We start from the raw sequence: 12,603 nt of genomic DNA, 5'->3' as shown, positions 1-12,603 counted from the left end.
CCCTGGAGAAGAAAATGGCAACCCACCCCAGTATTCTTGCCTGGAGAATTCCATGGACAGTGGAGCCTGGTGGGCTACAGTCCCTGGGGTCAAAAAGAGTTGGACACAACTGAGCATCCAAACAACAACAGATTGTTAATATTTTTGGGTTTGGGGGCCAGATGGTGTCCGTCTCAACTACTCACTCTGCTGTTAGAGTGTCAACTGAAAAAAAACAAAAAACAAAAGCAAAAAAAAACCCACAACCTGAGAGCTGTGAGTTAAGGTTTTTTGGGACAGAATGAGGACTACAGCCCTGGAGACAGCCTCTCAGATAGCTCTCAGAAACTGTTCCAAAGAGGCAAGGGGGAAGGTCAGTCAGTATTATATTTGATTTTAGTGAAGAGGGTACATGCAGTCAAACACAGATTTTGACAGAAGATTGTTGCCAGTCAAAAGGAACAGATGTCACTATTAACGATTTTAGTAATTTTATAGATACGAGGCACAGAGTGCCTCATTCCTGATCTCCACCCTGGACTCCTTTTAAGGTATTTGAAGGTCAGTGACCGCAGTGGCTAAGTGATTTAATTCTCATAGAGGCAAATGGCAAGTGCCAATTTTTAGCTGGCAGTTTTGTAAAAGCAGCTGTATACAGTGTATAAAGTGAATGGGAATGCCTGCGTATTAATAAAACTTTATTTATGGCACGGAAGTGCGACTTTCACGTAATTCTCACATGTTATAAAATATTCTTCTTTTAAGTTTTTTCAATCACTTGAAAATGTAAACTCACTCTTAGCTCACAAGTTATACAAAAACAGGTGGTGACCCCAGTTCCATCCAGGGGTCATAGTTTGCTGACTCTTCCGGTGCCACACATTTACTCACTGATGCAGAAAGCATCCTCCCATTCGTCACATGCTAAGCCATGAGGATTGCTCAGGGCTCTTGATGCTAGCAGTGTGCTGAATAATTGTGGTATGAGAGGGAGGAATAGTACATTTGGAGATATGCCTAAGATGAGTGAATTTAAACTCATCCACAGAACTTGGCTGGCATCCAGTGGTTAAGACTCCACGCTCCCAGTGCAGGGCACAGGCTCGATCCCCGGTCAGGGAAGATCCTACTTGTTGTGTGGTGCGGCCCTATTGAAACAAACTCATCCACAGTTGAGGCCAGTGTTTCTCAGCTTTGGCTACATATTGCAGTCACTGGTGATGGAGTGGTGAGTGATGGTAAAGCATCTTGATGCCTAGATCCCATGCCCAGAGGGTCTGATGTGGTTAGTTTTGGGTGCAGCTTGAGCATGGGGTTGTTTAAAATCTCCTACGGTGTTTCTGATGTGCAGCCAAGGGTGAGGGCCACCCGTGGTGTTTCTGATGTGCAGCCAAGGGTGAGGGCCACCCATCTCCCATAAGACAGTGGGGACAAAGAAGTTGCGGTTGGGGATCACCAAAAACCAGGAAGTTGAGCCACATTCAACTTTTTTCCCTTTTGTTTCTCCTTTTTAGCACCTCTTTCTCATTTAACAGGCTCGCTTCACTTTCTAATTACAATCTCTCTTGCCTGTCTCTCAGGTGTTTATTTCAGATCTCAAATAACTAAAAGGAGTTAGGAAGGCATGTAAACTGCAGAATGAATATTATGTCGTCTTAGTATCATGTTATACCCTAGCCTCATTGTCCCACTGAGCATGGTATCTTTCAGGTTAATGCTGTCTTTGGCTGATCTTTTACGAAAACATTCATTTTCGCAGGCAGACACAGGCTCAACCTTATCAGTCTGCTCTGGGAAGATTGAATCCTGGGAAATTCTTTGCGGGCTTCAACTCCTGGGAGACCACACTGTAAACCAGAAAGGGAACTTGTTAAATTAGCGTTTTCTGTCCCTTCTCCTTGAATTCTTGACCTAGAAATCGATATATCTAGGAAGCCATTATCAAGGTTTGAGGCCAGCATGAAATTAGAGATAACAAAACGGAAGGCTTTTTAAAAGTAAGCTAAAATAAGGGAGACTCTTTCCTGCCCTTGGAAATGTGTCTTGCAAGTAACAGGATTTCCAAGCTCCCCAGACAGTGTCACATTCCCCATACTTTGGGCCTATTAGGTCAAAAGGAATGTATCCCTTTCTTGTCAGTTTCCCCCTAAGCAGATTTTAGCTTCAAGGTTTGTTAGAACTGATTTCTAATATTTCTAATTTAAATATCACTAACATGATATATGGATCCAAAATAGCTCTTTCTTAATTGAACTTTAAATTTCTCTAATTTTGGCTTGAGGAGGCTTTTATCCTCTTCCTATTTGAGTGGCAAAGATTCACATATTTTATGTCAGTTTTTGCATAACATCTGAAAGAGTTGCCACACAAGTATTTATTATATTCTGCCTCGTTAGACTAAATCTTTTTTAGTTTAATCAAATGAAGCATTCAACTGAGAGGAAAATATTATTAAGAAGCTCACAGTAAATGTCAGGGATAAATGTGAAAGTGTGTGTCATTTTTAAGATAATGCTTCTGGCAACAATAATTTCGAATGGCTGGCTTATGAGCAAAAGGCTTTTTTTCCCCTTATTACAGGATAGTCTCTTGAATGTCATCACCACACTTAATCAATTTCTGCCAGAGCTTCCACATAAACGGGACTTTGGGTTCTAAGAAGGCTAATCCATGGTGACTTTTCCAAGACCACCTGGGTCTGGGAGGACCTTCATCACAGATGTAAGCAGAAATACCCACACAAATTCCCTTGGATCATAATCTCTTGGTTCATTTCTGCAAGATTCAGCCCAACCTTTTCTCTTTGAGACTTTACCTAAAACAGTATGGTGGCTCAGACGGTGAAGAATCCACCTGTCAATGCAGGAGACATGGATTCAATCCCTGGATCAGGACGATCCCCTGGAGGAGGAAATGGCAACCCACTCCAGTATTCTTGCCTGGAGAATTCCATGGACAGAGAGCCTGGTGGGCTACAGACCACGGGGTCACAAAGAGTTGGATATGAGTGGATGACTAACACTTTCACTTTTTTTGAGTTGAACATGCCTGAGTGACTTTCACTTTTTAAAAAAAAAAAACCTTAAACAGTAGGGAGAGACTTTTTTTTGGTAGTATTACTGTAAGAGTAAAGAACCTCTGGACTGTGTACAGCATCCCTGGGTAGGTCTCTAAGTCCCTTCTCCATTGAACTTGTGAGAAAGAACAGCATCACTTGGGAAAGGTATAAATATTGTTAACTGTTGCCAAATGTAGAGCTGTTGCACCTGAGATTAGAGGGCTCAGGGAAATCACCAAAGAATTTCAAACTGTATCAATCTATTTAATCCCAAAACCTTATTTTCTTGTCATCAGACACAAAAGACACAGTCATAGACCCTTTCTGAGCAGAGTCCATAGTACTATAATTTATTCAGACTGCCAGTTCTAGAAAGAACCTGTCAGGGACTGTTTCTGTGTAGCATTGAAGGACTGCTACCCAGAAAATTTTCTAAGCTCTCTTAATCGAATTCTAAGAAACTAACTCCCAGCTCTCTCAGTCCTTTAATTATCTTCCCCTTGATAGCATTCCTCTTCTACATTTTATCCATGTAGAACCTACCTGGTTGTAACAATTTAATTGGCAAAATGATGCATAAACAATTTGAAGAACTAGCATGAGCTTGAATGCTGTCTTTGAATAAGCAGATAATTCTGTTTTTATTCTGACTTTATCATATGTTAATACTAACACTGTATGTTATTAATACTAATTCTGTATGCATGTGTAGAATAGGTGCCTAACCTCTCTAAGCCTCAGTTTCTTCATCTGTAAAGTACGAATGTTCATACCTTTTTTTTAAGGAAAAAAAAATTAATATTGTGGAGTGGAGACTGTCGAACACCTAGACAATACTCAGTAAATGCAGCTGCTGTTTGCATAAATCTTGAGAGTTGTGGTGGCTGGTTGTATCAATCAGGGCATATTTTATTTTGGTGGCTTCTCTGGTGCAGAGCCTTGAAAAAAGTTACAAGCTGTGATTAACAGCTCCAATGTTTATTGCTAATTCTTCTGCCAGATTTTTCTTCTACTAATGACCCATGCACCATCATTCTCTTTAAAATATGCCCTTCCTTTATTCCTATAAGTTTCTCCTCCAGTTGGCTCAACTGTGAGCTCTAATCACTAGTAACTGTCACTGTTGTGCTTTAATAAGAATATGTTTATTATTACAGGTACACTTATAAATTATTAAAATAGTAACTGAAAGAGTGAAATTCACGAGGGCTTACATTTTACTACTGAGCATATTTTGTGCTCACTGATGGCAAAAAATGAAAGAAGGACAAACACTTCCTTTAAACTCTAATTTGTCAAAACTTATTTACTTATGAAACTCCATTTAATAAGAAAATTGTTATCACCTCCAGGTAGGAACTGTTGTTGTTTTTTTTTTTTTTTCCATGAATCATTATTGAACGGAATTGAATCCATTTTAGCAAACATAAAAGTGAATCAAACTCATTTACAAAAATGACATTATTTTTAGCCTTCATTTATTAAATGTGTACCATGAGTCAGTCACTAAAACACTGAGAAATAAAATATAATTGCCAATCTTTGATTAAATATGTACTGAGTGCATCCTTTGAACCAAGATATTGTGAAGGTGCTGGAGGTGTTATGGTAAGTATGTCATCAGCTCTGTCTCCAAGGAGCTCATGTTGAAAGAGGACTCAAGGCCCACATATCTGTTAAGCAGCCAAAGAAGGCATTATGTAGGCAACTTCTACACAGCCTGGCAAAGACTGTAAGTCACCAGGAATTGAGTAGAGCAGAAGTTGGCAAGGCCTCTGATGGACAGAGAAGGCACAATCAGGGAAACTGGACTTTATTTGGCCCTTGAAGGATGGGAGTATTTGGATAAACCGAGAACGACAAATAAGGCGTATCGGGTGGGAGAATGTGAGCAAAAGCCTTAGAAGTGGAAGCATGAGCATGAGCAAGCGTGGTGAATGGAAAAAATAGTTGGCAACCTGGGCTGGCTAGAAGAGTACTGCTGAGCAGTGGGAAAAAAGTTGGAGAGGTAAGTTCAATTATGAAGACGCTGGAGTCAGACAAATGGCGTTGAACCTCATGAGCCCCTGAAGGTGTACCTCAGGTGGTCCACGTGTTGCCATTGTTTTCTGGGGAGTTTTCCCTGACTATGTCTTTGGTCACTGTTACACTGCCATTTTAAAGTCAGAATGTTTTTTCTCATTTAGGGGAAGCACTGGTTCATCAGATTTCAACGAGCCAGAAGCTGGTCCTGGAACTCCAAAGAGTGTCCGGAGCAATGGCGTGACCCCAGGCACTCCGAGGTCACCGGCCCCCAGCACCCGCAGCGTGACCTCAGTCAGCAGTCGAGTAAGTACACAGATGTGAAGGAACAGCCCCATCTGGGACTCAGCCTCACCACCGAGGCATGGCTAGCCTTCAGCTCTCTGAATCTGAAAGCCTGTTGTTGATCTTGTTTAACAGTAATAGATGCTTCTTGATCAGAACTGAACCTCCTACATCCATAGCTCATGGCAGCAGGCCTTAAGTGTGAAAGAAGGGGAAAGGGAAGTTTCGGAGGTGGAATTTTGTTTGATGGGGGTTTCAATGGCTACATGGTTTCAGTAAAATATAAATCATGTTTAGCACTCTGATTTTGATCATCCATTTTATTTGTCAAGAACTTGACTGTTATAAAATGTTGCCAATAGATTTAAATCAGGAAAGGTAGACTCTTAAAATATTTTTATCGTTTTCTTTTCAATACATCTGTTAAAGAGTCTGCACATAACGAAAATTTAAATTGCATTGTGTGTGTTGTGTGTGTAAGCTGTTCTTTTGAGTGAATGAACATCTACTAGATTGTTTGATTAAGCAGGACACTCCATATAGATAGCTCACATTATATCTTTACATACAAACTACAATTCTTTGATTCAGCCAATATTTAATGAGGGCCTTCTCTATGCCAAGCCCTGGTCAAACAAAGACTTGAAAGAAGTGAAAGAATTAGGCTTGCGAGCGTCTCTTGCAAGGTTGTCATCCATGCTGGGACAGCACTGATGTTCAGCAAATACATTACGGGAGGCTGTTGGAATCACTTTATATTGCAATCACTTAAATCAAGGACCACCACCTGCATAGTCAGTGCCCTTGCTTCACCAGAGTCTGAAAGATCTTTAGTGCCCCTGGAGGAGCAGCCAGTGCAAAGACCCTGAGGTGGGAGCGTATGTGGTATGTTCAAGGAAGAACAGGGAGGCCTGTGTGGCTGTTATGAGTGAACAAAGGGAGGGGTATGAGAAAATGAGTTCAGAGGGGAAGTAGGGCCAGATGGGCCGTGTGGACTCTGCACTTTGGCATTTACTCCGGAGATGGTGGCAGTTGGAGAATTTTCAGCAGACTAGTGACGTGATCTGGCTTCTGTTTATGCTGGAACTGAGGGCTGTGCTGAGAAGAGCCTGTTAGGAACAAGAGTGGAAGCCAGAAGGCTGGTTAGGAAGGAGGCCATAGTATTACTGCAGGAGGTATTACTGGGCTTTGGAACACGAAGATAGATGTGGAGATTGTGAACGACAAGATTCTACAGGTATTTTTAATGAAAAGTCCAAAGGCATTCAGACAGATTGAATAATAATAATAATAAGTGTATTTAAACAGTTTTAGTCTAAACTTGTTGATAAGATAAAATACCTATTTAAATTTTTGTCTGTATTTATACTTAGCTCCACAAACAGTATTGTTCAATAGCCAGAAAAGTGCACGCACAGTTGGTGACTGTACTCACTTCTCTGGCAGCCTAAAAAGGGATGGCATTCAAAATATTTAGAAACTGGTATGTCAGGGGCACTAAGCCATCAGAACAGACCCTGGTGCAAGGTTAGGCAGCATCCTGAGGGCCCTCCCAGGCTGTGCAGTAACCTAGATTGTGGGGAGAATTAGGGTTGTGGAGGACAGGAGCACAGGAAGAAGGGGTGGACTAGGAGTTGCCCTGCTCGCCAACTGATCCAGAAGTATTAAAAAAAAAATGTTAACAGCTGGTACAGCTCTGCTAGTGGGAAGCAGCATACTGTCAGTCCAATAGTTAGTAAGTTAGTCAAGTTTGTTCTCAAAACAAGGCTTATGTTCCTAAGTACCATCACTGGTGGTGGGGGGTAAGGAGGAAGCTCCCTTCTCATGTGCTAATCCCCTTATATCTACAGCCTTTATATGAATATTTCTTTTTTTTTAATTTTAAGAACTTTAAACCATTAAATTGCGATTGATTTACAATGTTACTTTCTGCTATACAGCAAAGTGATTCAATTATACACATATATGCATTCTTTTTTACATTCTTTTCCATTATGCTTTATCATAAGATACTGACTTGTTGTTTATTGTTGTTTATCCATTCCGCATATAATGGCTTACATCTGCTAACCCCAATCTCCAACTCCATCCCTCCCCCCAAACTCTCTCTCTTGGTAACCACAAGTGTGTTCTCTGTGTGTACGATTCTGTTTTCTGTTTTGTAGACAGGTTCATTTGTCATATTTTAGATAAGATGTGTCATTCTGACTTGCTTCACTTACTGTGATAATCTCTCAGTGCATCCAAGTTGCTACAAATATATGAATACTTCTTTATTAAACAACACCTGTGCTGTGCTTGCTGGCTTAGTCATGTCCAACTGTTTGCGACCCCATGGACTGTAGCCCGCCAGGCTCCTCTGTCCTTGGGGATTCTCCAGACAGGAATACTGGGTAGGGTTGCCATGCCCTTCTCCATGGGATCTTTCCAACCCAGGGATCAAACCCAGGTCTCCCACATTGCAGGCAGATTCTTTACTATCTGAGCCATGAGGGAAGCCCTAGATATTCCCCAACAAAAATTTCCTGTGATTGAGTGAGTAGACATATGTATTGATATATATAGGCTCAGATGGTAATGAATCCACCTGCAATGCAAGAGACCCGGGTTCCATGTTCCCTGATTTGGGAAGATCCCCTGGAGAAGGGAATGGCAACCCACTCCAGTATTCTTGCTTGGGACATCCTATCGACAGAGGAGCCTGGCAGGCTACAATCCGTGGGGTCACAGAGTTGGACATGACTGAGTGACTAACACACACATACGGTGCCTGTGCTAATCTCATGCTTGCATTCTAACTGATATAGCTAGTCTTTTCTAAAAGGAAAAGAGGCACAAAGAGAAATACTTTCTGTCGAATAAACTTAGTGCAGCCCAGTACTTTATGAAGCATATTTGCTCTTTCATGATAAAGAGAAGACCCATATAGAGATACATGATGATCAACTTAACAATTTCTCAGTTTCTCCCACTTCTCAGCATCTCTTTGTTGCAGTGTTCTTGTCTGCTTTAGCATGTGAGAAGTACCATTTTAAAATGGAAAATTCTTAGAACATGAAAGTCTCTAACCTGTGCTCTGCTATGATATAACTTACTAATTTTAGGCCTCACATCCTGAATCTCCAGGGTATGTGTTACATACTGCACAATATTAATTGGCCTAATAGTGCTCAATATTAATGTTATTCCCAGGGTGCCAGTTGGAAAATTTACTGTCACTGTTAATTGCTGCTAAGGAAGTTGGTCTTGCTTCATTGGAGGAATCCATGTGTGACCACCTTTTTGAATAGGTGGCAATTAGAAAAGTTAGGACTTATATTCCTCCTGCTACAGGTAGTATGTGTTGGCAAATACTCAAAGACCAAATCCAGTCTATATTGGAGTTGTATTGATTTGCATTTCTTTCTGGAATGAGTTCATTACCATAGCCTTGGTGTCTAAGTTATGGGATAAATGTAGGGCACCAAGAAAGGGATTCCTTTCTCTAGTACATTTAAAGACAGTTTTTGATTGTTTTTGGAAGGGGCAACTGAAGAGTCTCTTTTCGGTTCAATCATATCACATCTTGGTGTCATTTGCATGGACACTTAACCTTAGTCCAGTTCTCAGAAGTGAAAAATTGGTTTAATACTTACATGAACTTGGAACAATGCAATTGTCAAGTCCCTGTGGGCACAGGCAAAGTTGGGACAGAATTTTCCTTTATAATGCAATTAAGTGTCACTGTTGGTGGGAATGTAAGTTGGTGCAGTCACTGGAAAATAGAGGTTCCTCAGAAAACTGAAAATAGAATTACTATATGGTTTAGCAATCCCACTCCTGGGCATATACCCAGATAAAAGTATAATTGAAAAAGATACATGCACCTCTATGTTCATAGCAGCACTGTTCACAATAGGCAAAACGTGAAAACAACCCATATGTCCATGAACAGATGAATGAATAAAGAAGTTATGATATGTATATACAGTGGAATATTACTCAGCCATAAAAAGAACAAAATAATGCCAGAATAGCAACATGGATGCAACTAGATCATACTATGTGACATTAGATAAATACCATGTGATATCACTTATATGTGAAATCTAAAACGTGGCACAAATGAACTTATTTGCAAAACAGAAACAGACTTGCAGAGAACAGACTTGTGGTTGTCACGGGGGAGGGAAAGGGATGGCCTGGAAATTTGGGATTGGTAAATACAAGCTATTACATTTAGAATGGATAAACAAGAAGATCCTACTACATAGCATAGATAACTATATTCACTATCCTGTGATAAACCATAATAGAAAAGAATATAAATAAGAATGTATATATTGTGTAACTGAGTCACTTTGCTATACAGCAGAGATTTTCACAGCATTGTAAGCCAACTATACTTCAATAAAAGAATTTTAAAAAGAGAAAACATAGTGTTAGACTGAATACCATTACATGAACAAGCACCTATAAGCAAGTAGATACCAAAAAAAAAAAAACCCAAAAAACACCTATTCCTATAAGCAGAGAAGTCTCCATTCTTTATCCTTTTATGAACATTAATAAGTTCCTTGCATGAAATTTTATTGCAATAATGATGTAGGAGGACTTCCTGGGTGGTCCAGTGGTTAAGAATACGCCTTCCATTGCAGGGAATGAGGGTTCGATCCCTGGTCTGGGAACTAACATTCTGCAGCAGTGTGGCAACTAAGCCCACGTGCCGTAACTAGAGAGCCCGAGTGCCATAATGAAGATCCTGTGCTGCCACCATTAAGACCCAACACAACCAGATAAATAAATTTAATAAAATAATGAAAAACTTAAATGATGATGAAGTGAAGAAGAGAAGTCGCTCAGTCGTGTCTGACTCTTTGTGACCCCATGGACTGTAGCCAACCAGGCTCCTCGGTCCATGGCATTTTCCAGGCATGAATACTGGAGTGGGTTGCCATTTCCTTCTCCAGGGGGTCTTCCCAACCCAGGGATCGAACCCGGGTCTCCTGCATTGTAGGCAGACACTTTACTGTCCGAGCTACCAGGGAAGCCCAAGATAATGATGTAAGCAACCATATTCTGATCATCCAGCCTGTGAGATGGGGAAGGTGGCATGCTTTTCTGTTAAGTGATGGGTGGTGAAAGTAAGGCATGGTTGAAGAGAGAGAGTGTGGAGAAAGAGGACAAACGTGGAAGCAAGAGTTCTAACCCTGAGTACTACTCTGAGGGTGTAAAGCTTGCCGTATTCTTACACATAGTTCATGTAAGTTTGGAGGTTCTTACACCATCTTTACTGATAACCTTACAACATTCACTAATTTTGTGAACAAATAATTATTTCAGACACCTTTTGTGCTAGTTAACAAAACTCTTGGTATATATTTTTGAGAATATTAGTAGTAAGTTTTAGAGTTATATGGACTCCTGATGAGGGTTCTCCAGGTGTCAGCTGGCTCCTCTTGAAGAGTAAGATAGATATGGTTATACTGATAGATGGAAGTATTTGGAACAAATAGTCAGTTACAGTCAATATTATATATATATATTTTTTTTTTTTCATTTATACTTTGTGAGAAGGAACATGGTTTTGAAAATTCCACCGATTTGGCTGCCATTGAAACCACTTCTGAGGACCTCACAAAGACTCATCGCCGAAAACCTTCCAGCACACCATCCATAGCAGTGTCCCGGGCCTCCCTCTCCTCAGGTGAGTATTTCCAACCTAACTGCTCTGTTGTGACAATGACTAAATCAGGTGAAACTGACTGCCTTGTTTGGCCTTAAATGTATGTTTCATGCCTTTGAAAATAATCATCCAGTCTCTGACCCATGGTGTTTGGCCCACTCCGTAAGAACTGTTGAAACATGGACCCATGTGATGCCTTGATCCTCTTGCAAAATCTGTGAATTTTGGATGTGGTAAGAGTATACAGTCATGGGGCTTCCCAGATAGTGCAGTGGTGAAGAATCTGCTTGCCAAGGCAGGAGACGTGGGTTCGATCCCTGGAGGAGGAAATGGCAATCCACTCCAGTATTCTTGCCTGGAAAATCCCCTGAACAGAGGAGCCTGGTGGACTACAGTCCACAGGGTCTTAAAGAGCCAGACATGACTGAGTGACAGAGCTGAGAAGTCAGTAGAGGAGTTCAGGAAATATAATTGGCTCATTTAATACAAAAGATAAAGACACTTGCCCAGAATTCAAGGAAATGGTAGTTCCATTGACACATTGGTCAGAAATACCTTGTATCTAGACAGATGAATCATTATTCCCTGGTTTAAATAAGGCCTTCTTTGCAAGCAGCATTAAGGGATTATTAATAACCCCTTTCATTTGTATGATCCCTTCAAAAATATTGTTTCACTTTAGCATCACAACAACCCCTATGAAACAGATATTCTTTTATGGTGTAATTTTGCTACCTGTCAATAAGGAAACTCTTCAAAGAAATATGTTATAATTAGGAAGTTTATGTCCCATGCATAGATTTGAAATCATGACAAGATCCCCAGAAGGAAGAAATCACCAGTTATCTAATGCTAATGCTAACATAAAGCCTAAGGCTGGATTCTCTGTGCTGAGTTAGGGGTGTCTCTCCAAGCCAAGTAGCTCCCAAAGAGTTGGCTAAATGTGCATGGATATTATTGCATTTTGTTTAGGACTAGAAAATCGGTTCTCTAGTTCAATGAATAATTTTAAACTAGCCTAGAAGCCAACCTCATGGAGCGTGTTTCTACTACTCGCGCTCATACTTAGTTGTTCAGTTGTGTCCAACTCTTTGCAACCTCATGGGCTCTAGCTCCCCAGGCTCCTCTGTCCATGGGATTTCCCAGGCAAGAATATTGGAGTGGGTTGCCATTTCCTCCTCCAGAGGATCTTCTCGACCCAGGGATTGAACCCGTGTCTCCTGTGTCTCCTGCATTGGCAGGTGGCTTCTTTACTGCTGAGCCATTTGAGAAGCCCCTTCATTTCTCCTCTTACTAGTACTCACTAGCTCCTGTGGATTGAGTACCTACTCTGTGTCTTGCCCTATGCTAAGCAGTTCTGTGCTATTTCATTTATCATTTCACTCTTAATCAGTTGCTCTCTTCAGTCTTTCTCATTTGTAAGCAAGTATTCTCTCTCAGCAGGGTTTTGACATAGAAGTCTTTTATGGAAATAAACTGTTGATAAGCTATCCACAGGATTACTGAGTTTTGCCTTTTTCTTTATATGTTTAAAAGCAAGAAATTCTGCTGATGAAAGAATGTTCTGGTGTGCAAAGAAATAGAACTTCCTTTC

The 12,603-nt window shown here is 40.7% G+C and overlaps 1 protein-coding gene across 1 annotated transcript in view; it reads left to right on the top strand.

Annotated features, from left to right (window-relative positions):
- SYTL5 (synaptotagmin like 5) overlaps positions 1-12,603 on the top strand; it is a 233,454-nt gene that overhangs the window by 191,086 nt on the left and 29,765 nt on the right. Inside the window, exons 8-9 of the mRNA XM_081564242.1 lie at positions 5,224-5,365; positions 10,901-11,030. Coding sequence (XP_081420368.1) covers positions 5,224-5,365; positions 10,901-11,030 — 272 coding nt within the window. The remainder of the gene's footprint in view (positions 1-5,223; positions 5,366-10,900; positions 11,031-12,603) is intronic.

Source organism: Giraffa tippelskirchi, chromosome X (assembly GCF_054371585.1).
Source record: "Giraffa tippelskirchi isolate mGirTip1 chromosome X, T2T-mGirTip1v1.2.pri, whole genome shotgun sequence".
NCBI lineage: Eukaryota > Metazoa > Chordata > Mammalia > Artiodactyla > Giraffidae > Giraffa > Giraffa tippelskirchi.
The sequence above is the reverse complement of the archived record's forward strand: the minus strand, read 5'-3'. Positions and strand labels throughout refer to the sequence as shown.